The following is a 12,500-nucleotide window of genomic DNA, read 5'->3' as shown; positions in this document are numbered from 1 at the left end:
GTCATCAGACCTGTAAATTACTACACGTTGGTTAAGGGCCGACACCCCTTTTATCACATTTTATGTTACTCAAAGACTTCATAGGTATAATGTTATTATAGGAAATCGGAAAATGTGCAACTAAAACGTAATTAATTAAGACTTTTCTTGTTTATTATTTTAACAGCTACAATCTTTGCACGTCTTCCACTCGTGTGTAATTAGAACACACTACCTCACAGTCCAAACCCGTCCTACCCAATTAACGAGAAAGTGTAAAGAAAATTAGTCTAGATGATGAAGGAAACGCGGTCTGATCAAAAAAAGGTCACAGAGTTTGATTACACCCCGCCCACTTCTTAGCAAGCAAAGTGTGAGAACACATAAATCATTTGTCAGTCCTTGTGTCAAGTCTGTGTAGGATTGGGGGAAATCTTGTGATCAGGGTAATGATTTACACATAAGCGGATTTTTAACATGTAAAACAAAAAAAATTAGACGAATGAAGCTGTGACAAACTGTTATTTTCTTAACAGCTCGATACAATCCTGGAATCCTGGGGACAACTCTACCCTGAGTATTTGTGTGGTCTTGTGTGATATGATGACAACGAATTTCTACAACAACAACGAATAGGAGGAGCAGGAGGAGGAGGAGGAGGAGGGGGAGGAGGAGCAGAAGAAGAAGAAGAAGAAGAAGAAGAAGAAGAAGAAGAAGAAGAAGAAGAAGAAGAAGAAGAAGAAGAAGAAGAAGAAGAAGAAGAAGAAGAAGAAGAAGAAGAAAGAAGAAGAAGAAGAAGAAGAAGAAGAAGAAGAAGAAGAAGAAGAAGAAGAAGAAGAAGAAGAAGAAGAGAAGAAGAAGAAGAAGAAGAAGAAGAAAGAAGAAGAAGAAGAAGAAGAAGAAGAAGAAGAAGAAGAAGAAGAAGAAGAAGAAGAAGAAGAAGAAGAAGAAGAAGAAGAAGAAGAAGAAGAAGAAGAAGAAGAAGAAGAAGAAGAAGAAGAACAAGAAGAAGAAGAAGAAGAACAACAAGAACAAGAACAAGAACAAGAAGAAGAAGAAAAAGAACAAGAAGAACATGAACAAGAAGAAGACACTAGAGATTTCGATCCTAAGTTATTTTGAAAAACCATAAACCAATTTAGTTATCATATGTTTAACTGGGTTGAATAATAGAAAATGAAAATGGCAACCAAAAGTTGGACAATGCATCAACTTTGTCCACACTCTTCGTCACTTTGTCAATCTACTCTTGCTATGTGCTTTGGTGCCAGCCTCTCATTTTTTAAAACTTCTTCGAATAGACTGCTGAAATTAATGAAAGTGAAAACTTTGAGTTATTTCTATCATTCTTCAAAAATATTCGTGTATTTTTGTGTCGAAATGACGAAAAGAATCTTTGGTCACAATAACATAAATATAACGAAACGATGCGTTATTAAAATGATTTGGACTCTGGTAACAGGGTAAAGAATGATCGCCTGGCTATTATAGCTAAAGATTGATAGTATAATATTACATAACAAAAAGAACGCCTAGCAGACAGTTTATTGTGTGGTAGACGCGAGCAAACTAGTGCCGCGCTGAATACCGGTCTGGACCGCGGTCCGACGGTCTTTTAGCTGTGAACCGAAGACCGGTCCCAGAGGGGAAGACCGGCGCCGGTCCTCACTTCTTATCACCTTTCAACTAGTGCGGGGCGGTCCTTGCAAGGACCACGGTCCTACGGTCTCGCGCCATAGCCTACTACTTCCCCAGCGATTCGTTGCTTCGGTTGCCTATCTTCCACCAATCACCACCCATCCCACTTAATTAATCGCACCCACCCCCTTTACCATACACTAAACGACACAGACGACCATACAGGCAGACGACCACCAACCTCCACTCCGCAAACCGCCCTTTCGTGTGTGAGATGGGGGGAACAGGAGGCGCACGCCTTGGACGATTCCATTATACGGGGTAAATTTCAAAATTTACTACACCATAATGATCGCAATGACAATGATCTATGGTGAAGGCATGACCCCTCTTCTCTAATGGGTTATTGTTTGAAATGTATGTGACTACAAAAGATGTGTGTGTTTGTGTGTGTGTGTGTGTGTGTGTGTGTGTGTGTCGAACCTAGCAAGTAGCAAATCCGATTTTTTGTTTTCTTTTGTCCATCTCTTGTCACCACTCCTTTCTATCGCAGTGTTGTCATTTAAAATAATACAATAATATTAAAATTTCGTTTGGTGTTATTACTAATCAAATAATATGAGTTTCATTAGTTTCTTCCTTCCAAAAAACCCAGTTATAACGTCTGAATTTTAAAAAAGTCCAATAGAATATTTGGGGACCCGATAGCTCAGTTGATAGAGCACTCTCTTTATACGCAAAGGGCCAGAGATCGATCCCGGGTGCAGTCGATTTTTTTCTGAATCCCTGTCTACTCAGCAATGAATGGGTAGCTGAGTTTGTTAGATCTGGCGAAAAGTCACCATCAACCCCTCTTATCACCTCATCCACCCCCTCTTATTATAACTTCACGTCTCTCTGTTACTCTTCAATGCTCGCTGCCCTTAATGTGTGTGTGTGTGGGGGGGGGGGGGGGGGGGGGGGGGGGGGGTAGGAGTTGCGTGTGTGTATCAACGCCACGAACAACTCGATCAACGCCTTGGGCGATGCCATTATCTCCGTTAATGGGGATAAATTTCAAATTTTATTAAATTATCGAAGTAACAATGAAGTACGGTGAGCAAATAAAGAAGGCATCGCCCCTCTTCTCTAATTAGGTTACAATTTGAAATGAGTGTGACTACTCCGTGTGTTTTACTCCTGTAGGCCACGGTTTTCATCGTGTAGCGGTCTTTAACGGTTCAAGAATGAACGATCCCACACTCTCAAAGGTCAAACCGGTTCGAATTTCCAACAGTCTCTCAGGAATGTTCAATGTCGAAAAGGACCGGTCCTAGGATCGGTCCTTGCGGTCTTCATTTCCCAAGGACCGTAGGACCGTGGTCCTTAAGCTTGCCAAGGACCGCCCCGCACTAGAGCAAACCTCATGAAAATATAATATCTGAATACAAACAGATTTAAAGATGTACAAGAGAGTGTGAAAAAGAAAGAGAGAACTAGAGAGAGCGAGAAAGAGAGAGAGAGAGAGAGAGAGAGAGAGAGAGAGAAAGAAAGAGAGAGAGATATAGATAGATAGATAGATAGATAGATAGATAGAGAGAGAGAGAGAGAGAGAGAGAGAGAGAGAGAGAGAGCACCTAATTAGAAAACAATTAAATTTAAATTGAATCCGAAACATCGTTAAATGTCCATTTAGTTGAGATCTAAATAGGCACTTTAAAGGTAAATACTTACACTTCCGTTATAGTTTTGTGCCGTGTTGGGACAATTTGGGTCTTTTGGATTCAAACAAGGTTTTTCTTGGTAGGCAGTCGTGATTCCAGCCTGTTATAGAGTGAAATGAATAGAAACTTATAGGCCCGTCTACTCTACAATATAAATATTGTATGCCATTTCATCATTAAATATGTTAACTGTCAGACACACATCAAAAAAAAGAAAAGAAAAGTACAATATATTACGTCACACAACAATTAACCAATCCGTTCTCAGGTAATTTATGAGACACGATTCTCGAACTCCTTAAAACAGAAACAACATTTTGTATTCCAAGAATGTCAAATAATATGGAACTGTATGTCAATTATACCATGGATGTAGTATGATATTATGGCGCGGACACGTTTTTATCTATCGAGAGAGAGAGGGTTGGAGAAACATTTCTGTTTCTAAAATTCCTATATACATGAAACCCGTCATAGCTGATGCATTTTGTGTTCAATAAGTTCCAAAACTGGACTTCAAAGACAATATAAATATAATATCCCATGAGAATGTACCGTGGAAATTTTTGGTAGAGCCAACGAAATACGTACCCGTTTGAATAGATCCCTCATGGCATCCACGGGAATGGCTGAGTTTGTATTCGATTCCAGCTTGGATAGAATGTTCTGAGGATTCAAGTTCTCCCAAGTTATGTAGTCTGGCATATCAGCAATTCCCCTGTAATTCAAATGACAACATAATATTCTTTAAAAGAGCATTCTCAGGAAAAGCATTTTGTCAAATATGCTATGTGGTATAGTGGTATGACACTCCCCTTCGGATCGGAATGTCCTGGGTTCGAGTCCCGCTCTGAGCGGCGCATAGTTGAGTCCTTGGAAAAGGCTGTTTACTCATATTCTCTCGCCGTATTCAAGTGTAAAATGAGTACCTGGAGGTTTAAAGCACTGTGTCTGTCAGAAAATTTGCAATATCGCCTAACAAGCGCCATGTCTTGTCCTCCGTGATAGGTGATGCTGTTGACCAGGGGCCCTTGTAAAGCGCTTTGGGCACGTATAATGGACATTGCGCTAAAAGTTATAAGCTCAAGGTTTTTTTCAAATTTTTAAGATAATACAATGCTCGTAATATAATCCGTCTCCAAAAAAAAAGTTCAGATCATATCTCCAATTTTAAATGAACTCGACATGTGCACGCTTACTGAAATCAAATCAGGAAATAAACAGAGATTGAACAATTACGACATTTTACAATGACAGAAACGGGCAAAACAGACATGTATACAATCACCGAATACTTCCTTTCATGCCATACCATATTCTAAATTGTCGATATCAACGTTAACCCTTATAATCCGAGCGTGCCGATAAACCTTTTTAGTCTAGACAAGTCTGTTACTAAAAGCACACATTACGGAAACACCTCCACTCAGCATACGCCCAACAAGACGAGAAGCTGATAATAAGCGATATAAAATAGCTGGTTAGCGCCTAGTTTTATCTATTTTCAGGACGCCTACCAGGCACTGACCACACATACTTCCCTAAAAAAACGTAGATAACTAAGATATTTGATGATCTATGGAAACATAAATGTCAGAAAATGAGATAGGCGTCCACTTACAGTCGCATCAAATTATATTCTGGTGCCATGTCCAGCGGCTCAGCCACTTAAACCTCTATTGGAAAAAAAAAACCCTACGTTTTTACGCTTGTAATCTTACAATATTAATAAGTAAGAGACCCATCGCTTCAGATCGACGTGTACATGTATATGCAGGTCTACAATTATGAGCCTACTCGTAGTTTAATATTTTTGTAATGGACAATATTTTGTGTCTTTTATTTTTAGATTTCCATTACGAGTCCATCATGAATTGGGTTATCAGACCTGCAAATAAGTGCACGCTGCTTCAGATAGATGTTATGTCGGGGTGAAGCATGTGTTATAAAAAATGAATATGAAGCTAAAATAATCAAAAACCTGAATCTTTATATATTTTTCTAGTGTGTTAAATATTTATTTATTTATCCATTTGTTTGTTTATATATTTATTTATCTATTTTCTTCTTTATTTATATGTCTACTTGCTTGTTTATCTATTCATTCATTTATTAATTAATCTACTTTTTAAAAGTTAATTAATCTATGTATTTATCTTTATATACTTATTTGTAGTACTTAAATAAAACCACCAAAACGTCAACAAGTCTCATATCTTTGATTCTAATTCAATTTTCAGCATTCATAAGAAACAAAAATGGTTGAAAATTGTCTCCTCTAACTTAATCTATAGCAAACTATCGGTCTGCCGTCTCATAAATTCTTTATAAATGACATAATAAGCCTGTAATTCGTGACTTAAATCTCGAAATCAAATAAAATCCAAATTACCAAAAACGCACTGCAGTTTAAATCATTTTTTAAAAAAAACAGAAATCATACTTTTAAATTTTTGATTAAGGGTTGGTGTGCCAAGTTGCAAGTCGCTATATTTTTAAATTGTATTTTGACAGGTGCTCTGGTTTATTTATATGTTTTTCCAAAGGAGCTGAGCGACGGATAATAACTTCGAGTTTAAGTATCATTATGCAACGCGTAAAAATAGTTAACTTTAGAACAGATTGTCTAATGAAATTCGAAAGGCGATGATGACTTTAATGATAAACAATAATGGAATCCACTTGAACGTGTTATTGTCTCGTGAGATACCAAACAGCCGAAGTGATCAAACGTTAAAAGGCGTGATTTGGAAGCGAGACATCGTTAATCATTTCGCAAACTCCCCCACGCAATCAACAGCAGATGCAAATAATCATGTATTATCTGTATGTTGAAAAGCTTTGTTTGTCTCCCCCCCCCCCTCTCTCTCTCTCTCTCTCTCTCTCTCTCTCTCTCTCTCTCTCTCTCTCTCTCTCTCTGATTTATTCTTTATTCACTCTCAATCGAAGTATGAAAATATCGTTCGTAAACGTTTACCTACCACGATTTTTGATTAATCTAATGTATTATCTGAAATAATATAATTGGAAAGCTGACTGGGAGGTTTCTTTATAATTCAATTTTACATAAATCATGAAGTTTTCACGTTCTTGCCAAAATGGCTTCCTGTCAATCAAATCAAAAGACCACCCATGAGAACAAAATATACTTCGCGAAGTCCCAGGTGTGAGAGTTGTTTTTTTTTGCCTAGATGAAGGTCATTTTAATCGATTGATATTTGAAGGACCAATTTTTCTGGCCAAAAATTTAAACACGTGATTTTGTTTTGTTTGTTCTTCTTTTTTTTTTTTTCTTTTTTTTTTTTTTTTCTAAACCCTTCTTCAGCCATCAATAAGAACGATAAAAACTTGAATACATCATTTCAAACCCAGACAGACGGTATCTTAATATAATTGGAAACGATAGTTTTCTTGCCAAAATCGGAAGGAAAAAAAATGTGATCCGTTGCCTCAATCCGATATTGTAAGGTGTGAAACAGAATCTAAAAGGTCAATTAAAAGTTGAATGATTAAAAGTGGTGTGAAACAGAATCTAAAAGGTCAATTAAAAGTTGAATGATTAAAAGTGGTGTGAAACAGAAGCTAAAAGGTCAATTAAAAGTTGAATGATTAAAAGTGGTGTGAAACAGAAGCTAAAAGGTCAATTAAAAGTTGAATGATTAAAAGTGGTGTGAAACAGAATCTAAAAGGTCAATTAAAAGTTGAATGATTAAAAGTGGTGTGAAACAGAAGCTAAAAGGTCAATTAAAAGTTGAATGATTAAAAGTGGTGTGAAACAGAATCTAAAAGGTCAATTAAAAGTTGAATGATTAAAAGTGGTGTGAAACAGAATCTAAAAGGTCAATTAAAGTTGAATGATTAAAAGTGGTGTGAAACAGAAGCTAAAAGGTCAATTAAAGTTGAATGATTAAAAGTGTGTGAAACAGAAGCTAAAAGGTCAATTAAAAGTTGAATGATTAAAAGTGGTGTGAAACAGAATCTAAAAGGTCAATTAAAAGTTGAATGATTAAAAGTGGTGTGAAACAGAATCTAAAAGGTCAATTAAAAGTTGAATGATTAAAACTATGTAAATCTTGATTTTTATTTTTTTTTTCCTTCACACTCTCTGAAGCCATAATATTAATACAACCTTCTCATATATTGTTTAAAAATTGATCGACAAAGATTTGAATTCAATAAGATACGATTTTTATAATTAATTCTTGTATAATCAAAAACAAATGTGATTTATTAAGATTGTTTCAAAATCATGTCGTGAATAAGGCATTGAAAGGGTACATCATTCTTGTTAGTCTTTCAGATTAGATAAGATTAGAATAAAACGTATTAACTTAACCTAAGCCCATTACTTTTTGGGTTTTTTATTTGTTTTTGTTTTTTTTTTGTTTTTTGTTTTTTGTTTTTTTTTTTTTGGATTGGGGGGTTGGGGGGATTTTAGTTTTGTTTTGTTTTGTTTTAACTGTTTTTTTTTTTTCTTGTTTGTTTTTTTTTTTTTTTTTTTTTGCTTTGTTTTCATTTGTTTTGTTTTGTTGCTTTTTTTTTGTTGTTGTTGTTGTTTGTTTTGTTTGTTTGTTTTGGGGTTTTTGTTTTTTTTGTTTTTTTGTTTTTTTTTTGGGGTGGGGGGGGGGTTCTTTTTTGGGTTGTTTTTTTTTTTTTGCATTTTGTTTTGTTTTTTGTTTTGTTTTGATTTTGTTTTGTTTGTTGTTATTTTTTTTTAAATCAAAGTCTTGATGTAAATCAATCCGACATAAAACGGTTTTAAGGCGGTTAGTCAGAAATGATGTGTTTTGTCAGAGCTCTACAGAATAAATAAACATTGTTCTATATAATGCTCGTTTTGAATGACTGATTCCGTGGCTATCAATTTCATCCGTGGAATAAGGAGTAGGCCCGATTTTGACACACATGTGTCAATCAAGCGGTAGACCACCCACAGTCAACATTACAACCAGCTCGCTGCACACTCCATTGCCGCCTCAATATGCGACCCATCGCGTCAAGCTGGTATTACAACAGGATGAAACGGATGCTAAGAGTGAGTATAAAGTTTAACCAATCATATATAAATATGATTGTCTTTCTTTGGGTACATACAAGACACGCACTTTTATCAAACGATATTCATTCTCCTGAAAAAATGAAGTTAACTTGAATTGCATGCCAAAGTGATCTATTGATCGATTAAGAATTAAGATGGACCGATGGGCCATATCGATATGTTGATCGATTAAGAATTAAGATGGACCGATGGGCCATATCGATATGTTGATCGATTAAGAATTAAGATGGACCGATGGGCCATATCGATATGTTGATCGATTAAGAATTAAGATGGACCGATGGGCCATATCGATATGTTGATCGATTAAGAATTAAGATGGACCGATGGGCCATATCGATATGTTGATCGATTAAGATGGTTGTCAAAGACTCAAAACCTGAAACTTGATTGTCAAACAAAAAGTCTATAACCTGAAACTTGCTACTGTCAAAAAGTCTAAAATCTGAAACTTGATTGTCAAAAGTCAAAACCTGAAACTTGACTGTCAACCAAAACGTCTAAACCGTGAGACTTTAAGGAAGTCCAGGATTGAGCCTCTTTGACCATACGGGTTGGGTTCCGTTTAAATCTATGGGTTTTCTTGCCAAGATTTAAAAAAATACGATTGTGTCATGTCAGGGCACGGCTGTAGCTATATTTCATTCAGTGTGTATTCCAAACAGATTTCAGTATAACCTAGAGACAATGTCACGACTGCCTCTGTACACACAGTTAAATGGTCGAGTAATTATTGTCCAGGCCAGGTCATAGACACATAGACAGACCTCCATTAGTAACTAGCCAGGTGAGGCCGAAATAGAGTCGCTTCAGTGACCCCCTGAATTCTTGTAAAACCGCATTGGTAAAAAAAAATAAAAAATAAAAAAAAAAATTAATAATAATAATAATAATAATAATAATAATAATAATAATAATAATAATAATAATAATAATAATAATAATAATAATAATAATAATAATAATAATAATAATATTAATAATAATAATAATAATAATAATAATAATAATAATAATAATAATAATAATACTGTAGTGGTAATAATAATATAAGGGAGCTGAACAAAAGAAAGGCAGAAAAAAAAAATAATAACCAGGTGTGGCCAACCGCAACTTTTAAGGAAAAAAAAACCAAAAAACACAGGGCAACGAGTGTGTATGCAAATGATATTGAGGTTAGGGTCCAGCCCTTTATCACCAAACAAATTATCACCTTTGACATTCTTTGGCACAGAATAGTCAGTGCCGATATTCAGTCAAATTGTCACCAGTTGTGGCTGGCAAAATAATTACAAATAGCTTTTAGTAATCGTTACATCTTTGATTTGACTATATAATGTATTGGATCAAAGATGGTGATACTCTTAAACTATCCTGGCTGGCAAAGAAACACAATATTTTGTTTATCTTTTTAGATAGGAGTGTAAGTCACATTCTCTTTATTATCCCAATAACCCAATACGGTTGTTGTTCTTTTTTTTTCAGATAAATGTACGTACTAAATGGATATAGACACCCATAGATGACACATTCTCATTGGACCAGTAGCTATATCAAGCTGAAACATGATCTATATACCTACTGGTTTTGCTTTACGTACTACTTACTATTCCGGCGAAAATAAAAACATTCAACGAACATCAATACGACCCCGAACTCGTTCATAAATTATTTTCAGTTCTCGTAACCCAAAACCATACATTCAGCTCTGTCACAGTTCACTGGCAAAAATCATTTTTTTTATGTTTTGGCCAGAAAACTTTCACATTCATTATGGATCAAATGCAAAGACCTCCTGGTCATCAAAAAGTCTAAAAATTGAGATATTAAAAGAGTTTTCAGATTCGTAACTTTGTTACAAGTTGGAGGTCATCTTAATCGATAGAACTTTGAAGTAAAAATTGTCGGCCAAAATTATAATTTTTCCCCTTCTTTTAATGTATTCTGGCAGAGCAGTAGAGTCTGTCACACAAAACAGGCCGCCAATTTCCAAGGCAGGCAGACACATTATAAGGGGGGAGACAAAAATATAAAACGAAAACGCAGACGGGCCTAGCCTCGCCTGGGTTCAAGAATGTCTTGTTTGCCTGAACTCAATGAGGTCGACCTGGGTGGTCTTCTTCCTTCGCCTCATACGCCGTGTGCGCGGGATTAAAAGCTGAGGGCAAGAGGAATAAAGACCGCTGGGGGGCGCTGGTGGTGATGGTGGTGGCACACCAAGGCACAACAAATAAGTACCTACTAGGTACTTCGTGGTTAAATTGGTCTTGGTTTTTTAGTAGGCCTCAAAGTCTGAAATGAATACACTTGTTTCTTCTTTCAAAACTTGGTTGACCTTGTATATAGCTGGCATATGATTTAAGCCCGAAAAAAAAACCCTTTAATTTGAATTAACAAGTTCTCACTAAATCTCATAAATTCGTCCATAAGTTCTCACTAATTCTCATAAATTCGTTTAACCATAAAGGAACTTGCCTTCTTTTGAGGTTAAAATTGGTGCCTGATTCCAAGGTATAATGCTCTTTTGTATTCAAAAGAACAGGAATAGATTTTAAACAGATTTTAGTAACATTTCAATTTCAGGGGGGGGGGGGGGGGAGGAATTACAACAAAAGGTGTAGATATCAGGGACAACTAAGCCTGAAAACAAATTCTGTGTTTAGCTTTTGCTTTAGTGGAGGAGAGGGGTGTATGTATGTTTTTCTAGGTTTATTTATTTATTCATTAATTCATTTTGTGCACGTATTCATTTAATTGTGTATTTACTTGTTGATTCATTTACTTATTTCTTTACTTATTGATTGATTCATTTATTTATTTACTATTTATTTATTGGGTCTGATTACAGAGAATCCCTTGATCGCTGAATTCTTTATTGAGAGTTGCATTGTGAGAAAATGATATTTTATTAAAGCTCAAGGAAATATTTTACTTTCTTATTGAACGTTTTACTTTTTTTCATTACTTGGAACACGAATTTTTCAATGACAACACTTCCGACTCATATTTTAAACCAAAACCTGGTCAAGGCGTAGGATCGGAATATCAGCGATAGATTGAACTCCAAATCTACTGTCATCAATTCGACAATTAAAATCGCGTTTAGATATTCTAAACAAGATATCTTATTTAAATTACCATAAAACTGAATAAGTTACAACTGACTCGAACCATACAAGAAATGACGAGGTAATAATCATCCCTGGCATTATGAAAAACTTCTACACACACACACACACACACACACACATTCTCTCTCTCTCTCTCTCTCTCTCTCTCTCTCTCTCTCTCTCTCGCTCTCTCTCTTGCTTTCTCTCTCTCTATCTCTCTCCCCTCTCATTCTTTCTCTCACCCACTCTCTCTCTCTCTTCTCTCTCTCTCTCTCTCTCTCTCTCTCTCTCTCTCTCTCTCTCTCTCTCTCCCTCTCAGCAGTGTGTCTTTCTCTCTTTTTCTCTATCTCCTTATCTCTCCTGTCGCTCTTTCTCTTTCTCTCCCATTTTCTCAATCACAAAACCCACACACGCAGAAACACACACATGCACACATACACACAAATATACATACTGCACAGAATACGCATAAATTCACACCACGCAGACATGCATTTCTGGAAAAGTGATCTGTCTGCAATTTTCAAACTTAATGTCTTTAGCCGGATCGACATAAAAAGATGGAGGAGAGAGAGAGAGAGAGAGAGAGAGAGAGAGAGAGAGAGAGAGAGAGAGAGAGAGAAGGGGGGGGGGGGAGAACAAATTATATCTACATCCAAACTTAATTTTGACGATGTTGATTTTAAAATCAACTTACTTCAACTAGGTCATACCGGCAGAGTACCGGATTGACGCGGTGAGACACGGATTACGAAAAGAATAGCAGAATGATGAGTTATTGAAATAAATAAAATGCAACATAGAGAGAGAGGGGGGGGGAGGACAAAGAGAAAGAGAGAGAGGGGGAGAGAGAGAGAGAGAGAAAGAGAGAGAGAGAGAGAGAGAGAGAGAGAGAAAACAAACAAAACAATAATGAAAGTTAATAAGACTGTGCATAGCCAGAAAGTGGTGCTATTCAACAACTTCCAAATAAAAACAAATATAAAACAGCAAAAACAACACAAACGAACG

At 36.1% G+C, this 12,500-nt stretch overlaps 1 protein-coding gene across 1 annotated transcript in view; it reads right to left on the bottom strand.

Annotated features, from left to right (window-relative positions):
* Positions 1-12,500, bottom strand: part of LOC144967724 (protein patched homolog 1-like) — a 98,976-nt gene that overhangs the window by 48,370 nt on the left and 38,106 nt on the right. Inside the window, exons 6-7 of the mRNA XM_078905300.1 lie at positions 3,912-4,038; positions 3,331-3,420 (exon numbers count right to left, since the gene is read on the bottom strand). Of these exons, the coding sequence (XP_078761426.1) occupies positions 3,331-3,420; positions 3,912-4,038 (217 nt within the window). The remainder of the gene's footprint in view (positions 1-3,330; positions 3,421-3,911; positions 4,039-12,500) is intronic.

This window comes from Berghia stephanieae, chromosome 1, assembly GCF_034508935.2.
Source record: "Berghia stephanieae isolate SIO BIC M18660-M18661 chromosome 1, UCSD_Bste_1.3, whole genome shotgun sequence".
NCBI lineage: Eukaryota > Metazoa > Mollusca > Gastropoda > Nudibranchia > Aeolidiidae > Berghia > Berghia stephanieae.
This window is presented reverse-complemented; position numbering and strand designations above follow the sequence as displayed.